This window comes from Dendrobates tinctorius, unplaced genomic scaffold (assembly GCF_039654945.1).
Source record: "Dendrobates tinctorius isolate UK_male_01 unplaced genomic scaffold, ASM3965494v1 ptg000007l, whole genome shotgun sequence".
Lineage (NCBI taxonomy): Eukaryota > Metazoa > Chordata > Amphibia > Anura > Dendrobatidae > Dendrobates > Dendrobates tinctorius.
In genome coordinates, this window is record NW_027361675.1 from 59,882,826 (window position 1) to 59,898,494 (window position 15,669).

Consider the following 15,669-nt stretch of genomic DNA (forward strand, 5'->3'; position numbering starts at 1 on the left):
AGCTCAACTCTAGCCCTAATGGGAAAATGGAAATAAATACATATTTTAATCATTATTTTTCCCCAACTAAGGGGGTGATAAAGGGATGTTTGATTTACTATTTTTTTTTATTTTGATCGCATCAGAGGAGAGTGAAATTAAACGTTATACCATTAATAAGAGCAATCGCAAAACCGGGGTCGGTAAAAACCGACCCGAATCATGTTCTCTGGGGTCTCAGCTATCCCCAGGAACCGAGACTGCGGAAAAATTCCGACAATGGGGGGCGCTGTAACCTTACACCTCTGCACCGTTAAAAATCGGCGCTGTGGTTTAAGTACCATTAATTGCTGCCGTTAAAAGGCATATGAGCGTTCATTAAGGGGTTAAATGTAACTCTCATTATTCTCCCCTGCTCGCGCCGATCGCCGGCAGAGCAGGGGAGAATGGCGAGAGCTGTGTTCAGCACCCGGCGCTGGGGAACAGCGCTTACTGCAGCGCTTCTTCCCTGGCGCCCGTACGTGTGGCACTGATGTGGCACACACATGCCACAAGTGTGCCGTAAGTATTATGCACACGGTCACTGACACCTCCGGTACCGGAAATATCAGGACGTGTGAAAGAGGTGTTATAGCGGGTTTTCTGTTTGGCAGCTGTCACACGCTAAAAGACGCTTTTTATTGCATTGCCACATTTTTAGAGCTATAATTTTGCCATATTTTGGCCCACAGAATCATGTGAGGTCTTGTTTTTTGCGGGACGAGCTGACATTTTTATTGGCATAATTTTCGGGCACATGACATTTTTTTGATCGATTTCTATTCCGATTTTTGGGAGACAGAATGAGCAAAAAACAGCAATTCATGAATTTAATTTGGGGGGTGCGTTTACACCGTTATGTGTGTGGTAAAATTGATAAGACAGTTTTATTCTTTGGGTCAGTACGATTACAGCGATACCTCAGTTATATTTTTTTTTTTATGTTTTGGCGCGTTTATATAATAAAAACTATTGTGTAGAAAAAATAATTGATCTTGAATCACTTTACTCTGACAGCTATAACTTTTTTTTTTTTCACTGATGACGCTGTTTGGTGGCTCTTTTTTTGCGGGACAAGATGATGTTTTCAGCAGTACCATGTTTATTTATATCCGTCTTTTTTATTGCGTGTTATTCCACTTTTTGTTCGTTGTGGTATGATGATAAAGCATTGTTTTTTGTCTTGTTTTTTTAATGGTGTTCACTAAAGGGGTTAACTAGTGGGACAGTTTTATAGGTCGGGTCATTACTGACTCAACGATACCAAATATGTGTACTCTTATTGTTTAGATAAGGGCAGCAGGGTGGCTCTGTGGTTAGCCCTGCAGCACTGGAGTCCTGGGTTCAAATCCTACCAAGGACAACATCTGCAAGGAGTCTGTATGTTCTCACCGTGTTTGCGTGGGTTTTCTCCGGGTACTCCGGTTTCCTCCCACATTCCAAAGACATACTGATAGGGAATATAGATTGTGAGCCTGTTAGGAATGGGTCACCGAGGAGGAAAAAACAACACAAGCCAAGTCTCAGAAAACCAGAGAGGTTGGTAACTATGCAGATTGCAGATCCCTGATCTTGCCCTACAACTAGCAGCAGTCGTGGAGCGTACCTACGATGATCCTAGACGCCTCGTCAGAACCGGAGAGCTACATAAGCCTAAAGCAGAAAAAGAGGAAAACTAACTGCCCCAGAGCAGACCCCAAAGGAAAGACAGCCCCCCACATGTATTGACGGTGAAACAAGATGAATAGGCTGAGCAAATGATGGGGCCCGACTAACTAGAAAGGACAGGAAAGGAAAGACACTGTCTGCAATCTGCCAAAAACCCTACCAAAATAATGTCCCACACTTCTGATTACAAAATTAACCCTGAAGTCACTAGACTTCTCCCACTATATCAGCACTCTGAAATATTCTGAGACAGAGCAAAAAGAGGCCAATCTATTAAGGGACCAAAAGGCAAATACAGATAAATAGGAGTGGAAATTCAGCACAACCCCAGCAGGGGCTGGCTGACCACAAAAAACTGAATTGAATAACAAGAGCAAGTGTGAACAATAGCAAAAGCAAACTTAACTTGAGAAGACTGGAACAGAGCTGAAGTCCAAGACCTGAGAAGCAGACTGAATCACCAGCACCAGGATAGGGCGTTGGCTGTCTTATATCCAGTCTGATACTCCAGAGATCCAATCGTTATCCTCCTCTTCAGGTGGCAGATCACTACCAATTAAACCAACCTCACAACCTCCTGTCACCACCAGAGGGAGAAAGGAAGGAGAACTCTCAACTGGTGGAGCAGAAAATGAGTTCACAACAGAGCCCCATTGGGGACAGCGATGATAATGTCTGTAAAGCGCTGCAGAATATGTTAGCGCTATATAAAAATAAAGATTATTATTTAGATTTTTTTAATTCAAATATTAATTTAATGATAGAATAAATATTTATTTTTGTATCATTATTATTATTTTTATATTTTTACAATTATTTGAACATTTTTTTAACTTAATTCTAATTTTTACACTTTGTCCCACTATGGGATAATCATTTTTTGCAGGCTGATCGCTTCTATAGCATGCAGAGGAAGCAGCATCTGTATGCTATAGAAGCTGTCATCGCTGCACTTACTGCACACTGACCTGAGAGACGTCCTGGCATGCACTGCACATGACAGGAAGTTTCTCAGCTCTGGTAACAAAGTTGTTGCCATAACGATATCGGGTTACCATGGGAACGATCGGGACCCTATCTCATGCCTCAGGGTCTCCGATCCAAAGGAAGAATGTCTGGCAGTCCTCTGCCTGCTCTCAGAATGCTGCGATCGTGTTTGATCGCAGTATTCCGGGGGTTAAAGTGCCAGGAGCAGTCTGTGACCACTCCTGGCACTTAGTGTCGGGTGCTAGCTGTGAGAATCAGCTGACACCCGGCCGAGATCAGCCGCACACCACCCGTGTGCGCGGCCGATCGCTATGACATACTATTTTGTCCATGGGAAGTAAAGCCCAGATCTCATGAACAGAATAGTCGCCTAATGTCAGAGAGGGGTTAAGGCCACATTCGCACATTCAGTATGTGGTCTTTTTTTTACCTCAGTATTTATAAGCCAAAACCAGGAGGGAGTGATAAGTTGGTAGATTGTGATCCTTCACGGGCAGGGTCCAGTCGTGACTTTTATTGATTAAGATTATTGTACTTTTTTTTATTATGTATACCCCTTATCACATGTAAAGCGCCATGGAATAAATGGCGCTATAATAATTATAAATAATAATAATAATAATAAATACAGAAGTGATGACGGGTTTCTATTAGACTTTCCCTTTTATTGTTCCAGCCTTGGTTTTGACTCATAAATACTGAGGTAAAATACTGAACGTATGAATGTGGCCTTGAAGTAGATTTCCACTTTAAACATGCGCTAATTATTTCAAAGTCTTGCTGGTTAAAGATAGCTAAATCAGTTTTATATCCTGCCACTCCAGTCTTAAGTCTTCAGTACTACAAAACATGCCTTTTGCAGTCAGTCAGTGATCGCAGTGGTGATTTAGTTATTTTTTCAGACAACAAGTCTTTGAAATATAAAATTAAAGGTGGAAAATTCCTTTAGTGTATGTGCACATGTTGCAGATTTGTGTGCAGATCCACAGTGGATTTGCCTCTGCGGATCCGCTGCAGATTCTCATGTGATGTAGAGTGCAATGTTAGGCTATGGAAAATAAAAAACGCTGTTCACATGCTGCGGAAAATTCTGTGCGGAAACACAGCGGTTTATTTTCCGCAGCATGTCAATTCTTTGTGCGGATTCCGCAGCGTTTTTACACCTATTCCATTATAGGAATCCGCAGGTGTAAAAACGCAGGGGAAATCCGCGCTAAATCCGCAGTAAATCTGCAGGTAAAACGCGGGCATTTTGACATGCGGATTCTGCGCGGAAAAATGCGCACACGAATCCGCAACGTGTGCACATACCCTTAAAGGGAATCTGTCACCCATATTTAGTAATATCATGTAAAGATATCACTAAATTGTGCGTCCCATAAGGATTCTATTTGGGCTTTTGACTCCCCCCGACCCCGCATCTTTGAGGCATAAATACCTTTTTTAGCTTGTTGGTGATGCATGCAAATCGCCGCGGTCCGATGGGCGTGGCTTAGTGGTCCCCCCCCACCTCCTCGGCTTGCTTCACGTAATCTTCGTCTGTGAATAACACAGACGCCGTTAGTTTCCGCGCTTGCGTAATGTAAAGGCCCCCAGTGCCTATGCAGTATGCTTTGCCCAACTGTGAGTGAAGCATAAAATCGCTTTCTAGTGTGTATGTGGCCTTTACTTCTGTAAATGGATGTATTGCATATAACACCCCTTTTGCACTTGGCAGATCTGTGTGCAGGGACTTCATGGTGATGACCAATAATACATGGCTGGGGGGAATTCATAGGGTGATCTGTGAGGCACCTTATGTTGGCAACACAATCAGATAAATATCTGTAGAGCTCAGTTCGTCACTAAGCATAACATTTTAGTAGGACGACAAACCAACTAAATGCTTCATCAAAACTTGTCACCCTAGTAAAAATCTGCCAGGTTTTGTCTTATTTTTTCCTGTTTCTCTGAGTCTTTACTAATAGTAATTGTCCTTACCAATAGTAATTGTCCTTACCAATAGTAATTGTCCTTTGCAGCTTAAATATACGCCCCCAAAGGATCATGTGAGCTATACCCCCTTGATAGAGACTATAGAAATTGTATGGCTGATTTAAAAAAAAATTGGAATACTCAGGGAGGCAGAGGGACTGAAATAAGAACAAAAAGTCTCCACTTTTGTCCTGGTGACGGGTTCTTTTTAAGTTATTATTATAGTGGCTAAAGAGACAGTTCAATGGCAAAGTCAGCTGTTCTACATTGGTAGTCTCATCTGATAAAGGGAATAGACTGATTCTTCATACAAACCATCGAAAACAATTATGTTTTTCAGAAACACTTGCATCTAAATAGAAAGCCTGAACACATTCATTCATTAACTTATATACCATTGTCTTACATTTTTTGTTCAAATTTTTTTTTTTTTTTGTCATTTAATTTCCATATAAAGCTTTGTGTTTCATAAAAGAAAGCTTGGCCTTGTCTAATACATTGAACAGCAAAAGCCCAATAAAAAAAGCATTTTACTATATCAAAACAGCAGCTGTCAAATGTTGGCAACTCGGCATTTCGTACTTGTCAATGCCAAAACATCCCACATTGTATTTTCGAAAAAAAAGACGTGTTGTGGAAAACAAGCAAAGTGGCCTTGGCTGTCATACAAATGCAGAATAGAATGGCGGACAATGGGAAATAATGATGGGTGCTTTAAAAGTATATTATACATAATAGTGTGTGTGTATAGTGTACACTGGCATATGTACTGTATACTGTTGGAAGCTGTCAAAGTTGCAAAATGGTTGTGATGATGCGCAAATTGGCTAATTATTTTCTAAAAGGTCTTAATTTGAATGTAAAATTTCAACATTGTGTTTCTAAATTTGATTGTCTGAGTGACAGGCATGTAACGGGGTTGTCATTTTCTCTTCACAGTTGACTGATCCTTTCCGACCTATGCTGAGGGTAAGAGTCTATTTGAACATTTTGTGGCATATTTAGCAAACATAATACAGTAGAGTAATTGATTTATTGTGTAGATTGTATAACAGCGCAGAAGCGTTCACTAAAGATATATTTCCTGATCATCTATTGCAGGGAAATAATATTAATTTTGAAACTTTTCTCTAATATTAAAGCGTGTAATTGACAAATATTTTTTACTGTAGAATATATATCGTAGCAGCACCAAGTTGGTCAGACAGAAGAATTACAATTGGCCAAATAGATGGTAAAATTTAGATGAGCAAATTTTCAGCAAAATTTGCCTTGTCAATGTTTAGTCAACAAATTGGCAAAGCTTCAGTCATGTCCAGTGGTTTATTATTGATAGGTTTATTTCATAGGTAAATCTACTGGGTTATATTAAAGTAAAGTCTATCCAAGACTATTTAATTTTTTTTTCTTATGGGCAGTAGGTGCTTATTACCTGCCTGTTCTATCCAGAAACAACCTCTTCCGGCTCCTACCGGCGATTTTGTGTCTTCTGGTGACATCACGTCGACAGAGCAGCTGCTTCTTTTCCACTCTGCTCTGTTGAATGGGAGTGACTGCCGATGTCATTCTGATTGATATTGTCACGGTCGTGACCCTGGATACACCGCCTCCAGTGGGGCGAATTTAAATAATAAGACGTGCAGCTGGATACGCGGCCTCCAACAGGCGAATTTAGGTATTACATGTAAATCTGGAAACCCCGCCTCCAGTAAGGCGAATTTAAATAATAAAGGGGAACCTGGGTAACATTAACAATAGTGGGCCCTGCGATAGGGAATAGGAACGTGGAGACCTCCTGAGCTCCCCTGAGCCAGTGTCCCTACACTCCTAATGTTCCCTAAGCCGGTTCCACACCGGGCGCGCAACAGGAACCTAAAAACCCTAGCTCACCCTGACCTAAATCCTCACTAGGGAATTGGTTGGTGCGGAAACTAATCCCACCACTGCACTAAAACATACATGAGGAAAGATGACAAAACAGGCGAAACACCACTTACCTTTGCTCTGTTGCGTACGCTCCTAGCAACAGAGCCCACCACCTGTGTGCATCTTCTCCACCCGGATCCATCACCATAACTGGATCCTTCACCATAGTGCAGCCTTGGAGCAGAGTCCACCACCAATTGCAGAAGTCCAGTAACAGACCAGTAACAGAGTCCCAAAGATGAGTTCAGCTCCTGCCCAAAAAGTCAAGCATGCTTGAGTCCACCTCTCAGCAACCAAGTCCCGCATGCTGAGTGCAACTCTCTCCATAGTCGTCACTCCACCGAGCCATGCAAGCACTTCCTGCCGACACCATAAACTGTGACTCCGCCATGCCATGCCAATCCTTCTTGCAGAACACATAGCTGCCACTCGTCCCCTCTGGCTGGGCTGCGCAGGACTCATGTTCAGCTCCTTCCTCAACCAGACTTGCTTCCCAAATGACGAACACAATATCACCAACAGTGATTGAACACATCTGGCTCCCTTTTATAGAGCCTAACACCTGATTTGTAATTAAGTGCACATTAAACCAAAGAAACTAAAGTGCACTACCGCTCACCACCACCGGGGCAACTTAGAATGAACGACACCACGTGTAATAATTCTAGTGGCCACCTGGGGCAATCAACCCACTTTGACACCAAGCCAAAGGGAAAAAAGTTCACTTTTTGTATTTAAACTGTCAGATCCACCTTGGATCATGACAGATATCCTGCTCCCCGCTAACTGCATTGAGCCGACTGTCAATCAGCATGGCATCAACAATCATGTCCTGACGGCAGATGTCCAGAAGGTGAAAAGCTGCTCTATTCACATGAAGCAGCAGAGTCCCTGGTAAGAGAGGTCCATGCCCTCCATACATTATATGGTTGGCCGATCTGTCGAATTTGGCAGGATTGGTTACATGTAACCTTATGTGTATGGAGGCCTTTGGATTACATGTGATGAGCTCTGGAAAAATTAATATAATATTTTTTAATTGTACATAGGGATCCTTATGGTCTGCCCATTTCACAAGAAAAAGTCATGTGCAAAATCACAGTAGCTTGAGTAATGTAAAGTGCTGCATCAGCCATTCAGAAATAGTCCCCTGGCCATTTATTAGTGGCCAGCACAGCTGGTACCATATATCTCATTTATTGTTGTACTGTGTAATGTTTCAAATATGATTGTTTTATTTCACCTAGAAACCTGGAAAATGGTGTGCTATGCATGTTCATATCGCCTGGCAAATATACCATCATCAACAAAAAGTCAAGGTAAGTTTTGGATTAAAATTCATTGCCTGCAGCTTACCTGATTGTATAGAAATCATGATTATTTTGTATAATTTACCTGTAACGGGTGTAAGAGAAATATACTTAATAAGACTCCATGGTGCTGAAAGAATTTTTTCAAGATGTCAAGATGGTGTGTACAGTGTTCATGATCATTAGGGCATGTGTAACATGAAAAGAAGTCCATCTTGAACGCATTCCTTTAATTTTTTTCTTCCATTCTTCTAAAAGCCATTCATTTTTCATTTTACTGTAGAAAAAATGCAATTTGCCATCATTTTAGGGCATTCTTTGTATATCAGAAATTCTCCACGTCAGTACAATCATGGAGATACCAAAGTCGCTTAGATTTGTGTTAGTGGAAAAAAATTGAGAGGTTTGTAAAAAAAAAAAAAAAAAAAAAATTCTGTTTGTGTCACCATTTTCCGAGTCCCATAACCTTGTTATTTTTTTGTCAGTTGAGTTATGTGAGGACTTGTTTTTTGCATGGTGTGCTGATGTTTTTTTAATACCAATTTAGGGTATATATGACATTTTGACCTTTTTTATTGCATTTCTTTTAGAGAGCTGTGGTGACCAAAAATACACAATTCTATGGATTCATCTGAATGAGGCCTAACTATAATAGACTTCTGGGGTATCCAATTAAAAACCCTGTGTGCTACTCCATTTCTTTAAGAGTGATTTGAAACAATCTGTACTGGCATTGTAATTACATGATTTCTTTTTAGTTCAAACGCATTGGGTCTGATTCATCAAGCAGGCGTTTTTCACACCAGTCTTGATAAGGGGGTGTGCATGAGTCAGATGCCCCTGAGGCTGAGGGCCCTGAGCGCTGAACACTACTTCATAAATTAGCATCAGATAAGGTGTGCAGCTCGCCACAACTCATATTCCTCCAGCCCCTGAATGTACCGTCATGAATTTATGATCGCCATGCCTCCTTCCTGCCCCAGCTCCAGCCATTTTGGCAAAGATCGGAGAAACTGCTGTGAAAACACCAATGGTTAAAAAATTTGAGTGCAACCCCGAGCTGCGCCTAAAATTTGGGACTTTTCAAAGTTTTTATGCCAGGATTTTGTTGTTAAAGTTTTAATGCATTGGCTCTATTGACTGGAATTTTTTAAGAGCTGTGCTGCAAAATTTTGGAGTTGGCGTCACAATTTTTGGAGCACAACCGTTCTGTTCAAAAACTTTTTCAAATTTTTCAGTTTCTCACCACCTTTATAAAAGTGGGCAAAGATTAACAAAAAAGAGCGAAGCTAACTGCGGCCGAGCAGATTTACTATCATTTACTTTAGAAATGCATAAACCATAATCAAAGTCTGTACCAGCTCATAGCTGGCATAGGTTTCATTGTGGTTTTCTGTGTAACCGGCATGTGAAATGCCAGCCTTAATAAATTCCCTCTTTTGTATCCAGATAGAATTTCCCTTTCATGTTTGTTTCTTCACATTTCAAGTTCTGCAATAACAAATACAATGATAATAATTGTGTTCTGAGCTCTCAGTTTCCTTGTTGGACTTCTTTGTCTTCAAATAGTCTCATGTTATGTTTGATTACCCCCCCCCCCGCACTGGAACGCAAGTTGTAGTTTTATTTTAAGTGAGAATTTTCCCTTAGGGCCTATAGTAGCCAAATGAGAAAAACTATTAAAATAACTACTAATCCACATGGGGGACTGTGAATAGACTACAGTGATCACTATGATGTTTTCCCTAAAGCACAATGTTAAGTCAGCTACCTCCATTCAATAAAAATAAACACACTGTTTTCTAAATGGAGTACCTGTGGAAATGCCTCCTTGTTCTATAAGAATTAGCTAAAAAAATATAATAAAGCTTTTTTTTTTTTTTTTTTTATATTTGATGAATGGATGAAGGGGTAGAACTTTTTTTTAACCGTGGGCAGCATGACTCAGAGCCTGGCACTTCAGAGAAAATATGCTTTAGGGATTCGGCGGGGAGTCCTAGCCGGAAACTAAACCATGCCAGCTTCTCCCAGCGCTGCTAGAGGTGACTGATAAGTCTCTCTCCCTATGGGAGACACCTGTCACTTACTTGAAGCAATGCAGGGATCTTTAGAGCTCATTCCCATGAGCATATAACACTGACAAGTGCTATGGGTTGTTTTTTTGGATAGCACTCAGACCAATGTTATACTAAGGGGCAGTGCACATCTGCTATTTTTTTTTCTCATGCCGATTCAGCATGAGGCAAGTGGCTTCAAAATTCGAATCACTCAAGCCCATACAAGTCTGTGGGTGCGAATGAAACATCGTACTGCACTCTGGATGTCAGTCTGACAACTGCGATCTCAGACAATAGAGAAGATGGAGACATTTATTTCTCCATCTTCTCCGCACCTGTGATACGATTCTCTCATGTGACAGAATCGGATCACACTAAGATGACTCTTAGCTCAACCTCTTGACAGACTTTGAGCCAAGTTTCATTGGCATAATCAGTCCAACACTTTGGCATGAGAAAATCATCGCTTGTTTGTCCACAGGCTTAAAGTATATGTTCTCTGAAAAGTGTCTTAGGGAAAAATATACCTGGTTGCAGTCATGCAGCCAAGCTCCGATTTTTGGTGCCCAAGGTTTGTGCAGAATGAATCATGTCACAGGTTCACATTATGTTTTTTTTGTCTCCGCAATTCCACAAAAAAGGCTGTAACAAGCGATCAAAAAGTCACATCTATTCCAACATGGTATTAATAAAAACATACTCATGCCCTGCAAAAAATAAACCATCACACAGCTCCATCGGGTAAAATATAAAAATGTTATGGGTTTCGGAAAATGGTGATACAATCCCAAAAATCTTTTCTTGCAAACTTCTGATTTTTTTTCAACATTAAATTAATAAAAAAAAACTGCATATTTGTGGTATCACCATAATCGTATTGATGAGGAGAATTTTATTGCTTGGTCATTTTAACACAAAATGTACACCAGAAAAACAATTCCCCAAAAAACATGTCAGAATTGTGTTTTTTTTCACAATTTCACCAAATTTGGAATTTTTTTTTTCATTTTCCAGTACACTGTTTGGTAAAAGTAATGGTGTTTTTAGAAATACAACTTGTCCTGCGAGAAACAAGCCGTCACATGTCAATGTGGTCAGAAAAATAAATAAGTTATGACTCTGGGAAGAAGGGGAGGAAAAAAGGAAATGAGATGTTTAGGTTGTATGGACACTTTAGTCAGAAGACGTTACATAGCACATATGTACATTAAGCATAAATGTACAGGTATCAGGGTTTAAATTGTTTTAAAGGAGTTCTCAATTTCTTAATTGGTCCAGGGTGCTAAATAAATGTAAAAATATCTATTCTTACCTCCCGGACTAGCATCTCTCCCCTGATCTCAGCCCTGTGTCCCCCTACTGTCTCCTTACATATACTATGTTACATGACCACTGCAGCCAATCACTAGCAGCTAAAGTGCAGTCCTCACCATTACATCTGAGTGGAAAAACAGTGTTTTTCCTACAAATGTAATTGTGAAGGTTGCAGATTATCAGCAACTGGTGATTGACAGCAATTGTTAAGGGCCTGTCACACTAAGCGATATCGCTAGCAATATCGCTATAACTTGTGACGTTATAGCGATATTACTAGCGATATCGCTGTGTCTGATACTTACCTACGACCCGCTCCCCCGCTGGTTATCGCTGATCGCGCGAAAACGTCCAGGACTGTTTCTCGTCGTCAGCTTCCTGCGGCGCTTCCTGTGGAGAGACGAGCGACGAGCGTGGAGCCGGGCGGGAGGACGCAAGTGTGACAGATAAGTAGCGACCCCCGTCCCCAGCGATGTCGCTGGTGAGATCTGCCTGTGTGGCAGCTCACTAGCGACCACTTAGCGATGTACCAGCGATCCTGACCGCGTCATATCGCTAGTCGGGATCGCTGGTACATCACTAAGTGTGACAGTACCTTTATGTGGCATTGTTTATATCAGGTGACTGCTGGGAAAGCAAGGCTACGAGAGGTGAAGCAGCGCCGGTTCGGGAGATAAGTATAGACGTTTTGTATTGTGCAGCACCCTAGAGCCACTAAGGCATCATTCACACATGCATTTTTAAGCATTGCGTGAAAAAATGGTACAGGTGTCATTCGTATTTGTTCAGTGTGTCCATTTTTACCGTCAGTGTGTCCGTTTTTACCATCAGTGTGTCATCAGTGTATCGTCCATTTGTTGTTTTTTTACCAACAGTGCATCAGTAGTGTATGGTTAGTGTGCCCATTTTTGTTACCATCAGTGTACAGTCTGTGTGTCCATTTTTACCAGCAGTATGTCATCAGTGTATGGTTAGTGTGTGCTACCATCAGTATATGGTCTGTGTGTCCGTTTTTACCATCAGTATGTTATCAGTGTTTGGTTAGTGTGTCCATTTTTAGCAGCAGTGTACGGTCTGTGTGTCCATTTGTTACCATCAGTGTACGGTCTGTGTGTCCGGTTTTACCATCAGTGTATCATCAGTATATGGTTAGTGTGTCAATTTTTACCATCAGTGTGTCATCAGTGTTTTTCATGGATGGAGGAATAAATTACGAAGCTGTTAATGCAGACAAAAATTAAATACACTATTGCCACCTGTGTGCTGTGCGTGTTTTTCGCGGACCCATGGACCTGTATTAGCGCTTTTCATCTGTGATACTGGAGAACAATGGACATGTGTCTTTGTGTTTTGCACAGTCACACGGTCCATAAAAACACAGACATGTGAGCAGCAACTTTACAAAGGGTACTTCATCTATTTGGGGAAAAGACAGATACAACATGTACGTGACTTCTGAGCGCATATTTACATTGGTTTAGAAGTGACAACTATATCAGATAATATATGTCTGTGAACATTTCACAAAGGAGTCACTGGTTTAGATTTTAAAGACTTTAGAGGTCAATGAGCTTTAAGATGGCTAAATATGCAGTGTTCCCTGGTCTCTAAATGAAAACTGCTCTTAATGAATGGGTAATGATTTCTATAATTATCTGTGCCATTTTGTGAGAATTAACAGCTAATTTTATAATCGTCCAAGAGCATTGTCTAGTGTAGGACATTTATTTTATTCCAGTTTCAGTGCAGAGAATCAGGTTTTGTAAGAATGTATTTCGTAAGTTTACTTAAACGTCTTGTCTCTCCCATTTATTCAGACTAAGCTGTGTCTGTCACTTCTGATAACATCAGATTGAAAAAAGTATAATTTCAATTATAGCACATACAAAGATCATTTGTGCAATTTCAAGGTGTGAATGTGGCATTTTGTATGGTCTTTGAAGCCTCTTTTCTTATCTGCCCACGGGGGAAATCTCAATTCCAGTCATGCTTTTCATTTCAGAAACAGATGCAGACAGATCCACACAAGCTTGATTTTGGCCTGAAGCCTGAGTTTTTGAGCCGGCCACCAGGTCCGAGCCTCTTTGGAGCAATCCATCACCATCCGCACCCTCATGACTTGGCACGCCCTTCAACTCTCTTCTCTGCTGCTGGTGGGTATTCAACTTATTCATTATTTAGTTATTTGTAGGAAACTACTATTATTCTGCGATCATGGACCATTAACCCCTTAGCGACCAGGGGTATTTTTGGTTTTACATTTTCATTTTTCCCTCCCCTTCTTTCCAGAGCCATAACTTTTTTATTTTTCCGTTTATATGGCCATGTGAGGGCTTATTTTTTGCGGGACGAGTTGTACTTTTAAATGACATCATTGGTTTTACCATATCGTGTACTCGAAAACGGGAAAAAAATTCCAAGTGCGGTGAAATTGCAAAAAAAGTGCAATCCCCCATTTGTTTTTTGCTTGGCTTTTTTGTTAGGTTCACTAGATGCTTAATCTGACCTGCCATTATGATTCTCCAGGTCATTACGAGTTCATAGACACCAAACATGTCTATGTCCTCTTTTATCTAAGTGGTGAAAAAAAATTCCAAAATTTGCTAAAAAAAAAAAAAAAATTGCGCAATTTTCCGAGACCCGTAGCGTCTCCATTTTTCATGATCTGGGGTCGGGTGACAGCTTATTTTTTCCGTGCCGGACTGACGTTTTTAATGATACCACTTTTGTGCAGATACGTTCTTTTGATCGCCCGTTATTGCATTTTAATACAATGTCTTGGTGACCAAAAAAACGTAATTCTGGCGTTTTGAATTTTTTTCTCGCTACGCCGTTTACCGATCGGGTTAATGCTTTTTTTTTATTGATAGATCGGGCGATTCTGAACGCGTCAATACCTAATATGTGTATGTGGGATTTTTTTTTTACTGTTTTATTTTGATTGGGGCGAAAGGGGGGTGATTTGAACTTTTATGTTTTTTTAATTTTTTTTTATTTTTAAACATTTTTTTTTTTTTACTTTTGGCATGCTTCAATAGCCTCCATAGGAGGCTAGAAGCTTGCGCAACCCGATCGGCTCTGCTACATATGGGCGATGAGCAGATCGCCCATATGTAGCAGATTTACTGCTGTGCTTTCAGCGCCGACCACCGGGTGGCGCTGAAAGCCATATGCCTGGAACAACCATAGAGGTCTCATAGAGACCTCTGGTTGTCCAGGCAATATGACGCCGACCCCCGATCACGTGACGGGGGTCGGCGATGACGTCATTTCCGGCCCGGCGGCCGGAAATGCTATTTAAATGCCCGCTGTCAGCTTTGACAGCGGCATTTAACTAGTTAATAGGCGCGGGCGGACGGCGATTCCGCTCGCGCCTATTGCGGGCACATGTCAGCTGTTCATAACAGCTGACATGTCCCGGCTTTGATGCGGGCTCAGCGCCGGAGCCCTCATCAAAGCAGGGGAAATGTCAGATGACGAACTGTGTCCGTCATTGGACATTAAGGGGTTAAACATTTAATTTACAACATGTGATGATACTATTGGAGAGAATGTGCATCTATTTTAATAGTTATTGCTAAGGGACCGAAAAAGTCAGCATAAACTACATGATCTACCTACCTAAGCTTGTCTTTGTTTTGCAACTCATTTGCCTGTTTATTTCAATATGCTAGTGTGTTCAGGAGAACTATGAAGGATAAATTACCGTTTTTTTTATTTTGGCATGAGCATTATTCAAGAGGAACAGCAGGAATCGTCGAATTCCAGCCATTAGTGTCCTACCAGAAAAAGGTTGAAAAGCTCATGTCTAGAGTGTCTAGACTAAGAATGTTCTCAAGTTATACCATGCCACCTTTTTAATCCTGACATATATTTATGACTTGGTAGAAAACCCAGATAGAATTGACATCTGACATCCACTTATATTTGTGGGATCATGTTTTATCTGCCATGGGATTGCCAATTTAATATAGTGCCCATAATTTTTTTTATTTAAAAGTTTAATTAAATTATTATTCATTTTGTTGTTTGATTATGTAACAGCTGTCATGTAACCTCTACTCACTCCGGTTATGGTACCCATGGATTTTGTGTCAGTTTTACTTACCATATCTACAGCACAATACATAATTAAGTAGATTAAAAATAATGGTTTCAAGATGGAGGAATATAGTAGTCGTTCAACATTTAACAGAATGTAGTGTAAATGATTCTGAAAAGATTATATTTTTGTATTTGCTAATTATATGATATTGATATGCCAATTAGCAGCAGATAATCAGCAGCAGTTGAGACGTCTTTATCCATGGTTACTTAAAGTGTTTGTCCGGGACTCTTATTTTTTCCCTATGGGGCTAAGAACCTGCTAACTACCTGCCTGTTCTGCTCCGAGATGGCCTCTTCCAGTGGTTATG

At 40.7% G+C, this 15,669-nt stretch overlaps 1 protein-coding gene across 6 annotated transcripts in view; it reads left to right on the top strand.

Moving 5' to 3' along the window:
* Positions 1–15,669, top strand: part of AUTS2 (activator of transcription and developmental regulator AUTS2) — a 2,002,816-nt gene that overhangs the window by 1,977,644 nt on the left and 9,503 nt on the right. For all 6 annotated transcript variants that reach the window (XM_073575027.1, XM_073574999.1, XM_073574990.1 and 3 more), the window contains 3 exons: positions 5,587–5,616; positions 7,821–7,892; positions 13,257–13,407. In XM_073575027.1, the coding sequence (XP_073431128.1) occupies positions 5,587–5,616; positions 7,821–7,892; positions 13,257–13,407 (253 nt within the window). The remainder of the gene's footprint in view (positions 1–5,586; positions 5,617–7,820; positions 7,893–13,256; positions 13,408–15,669) is intronic.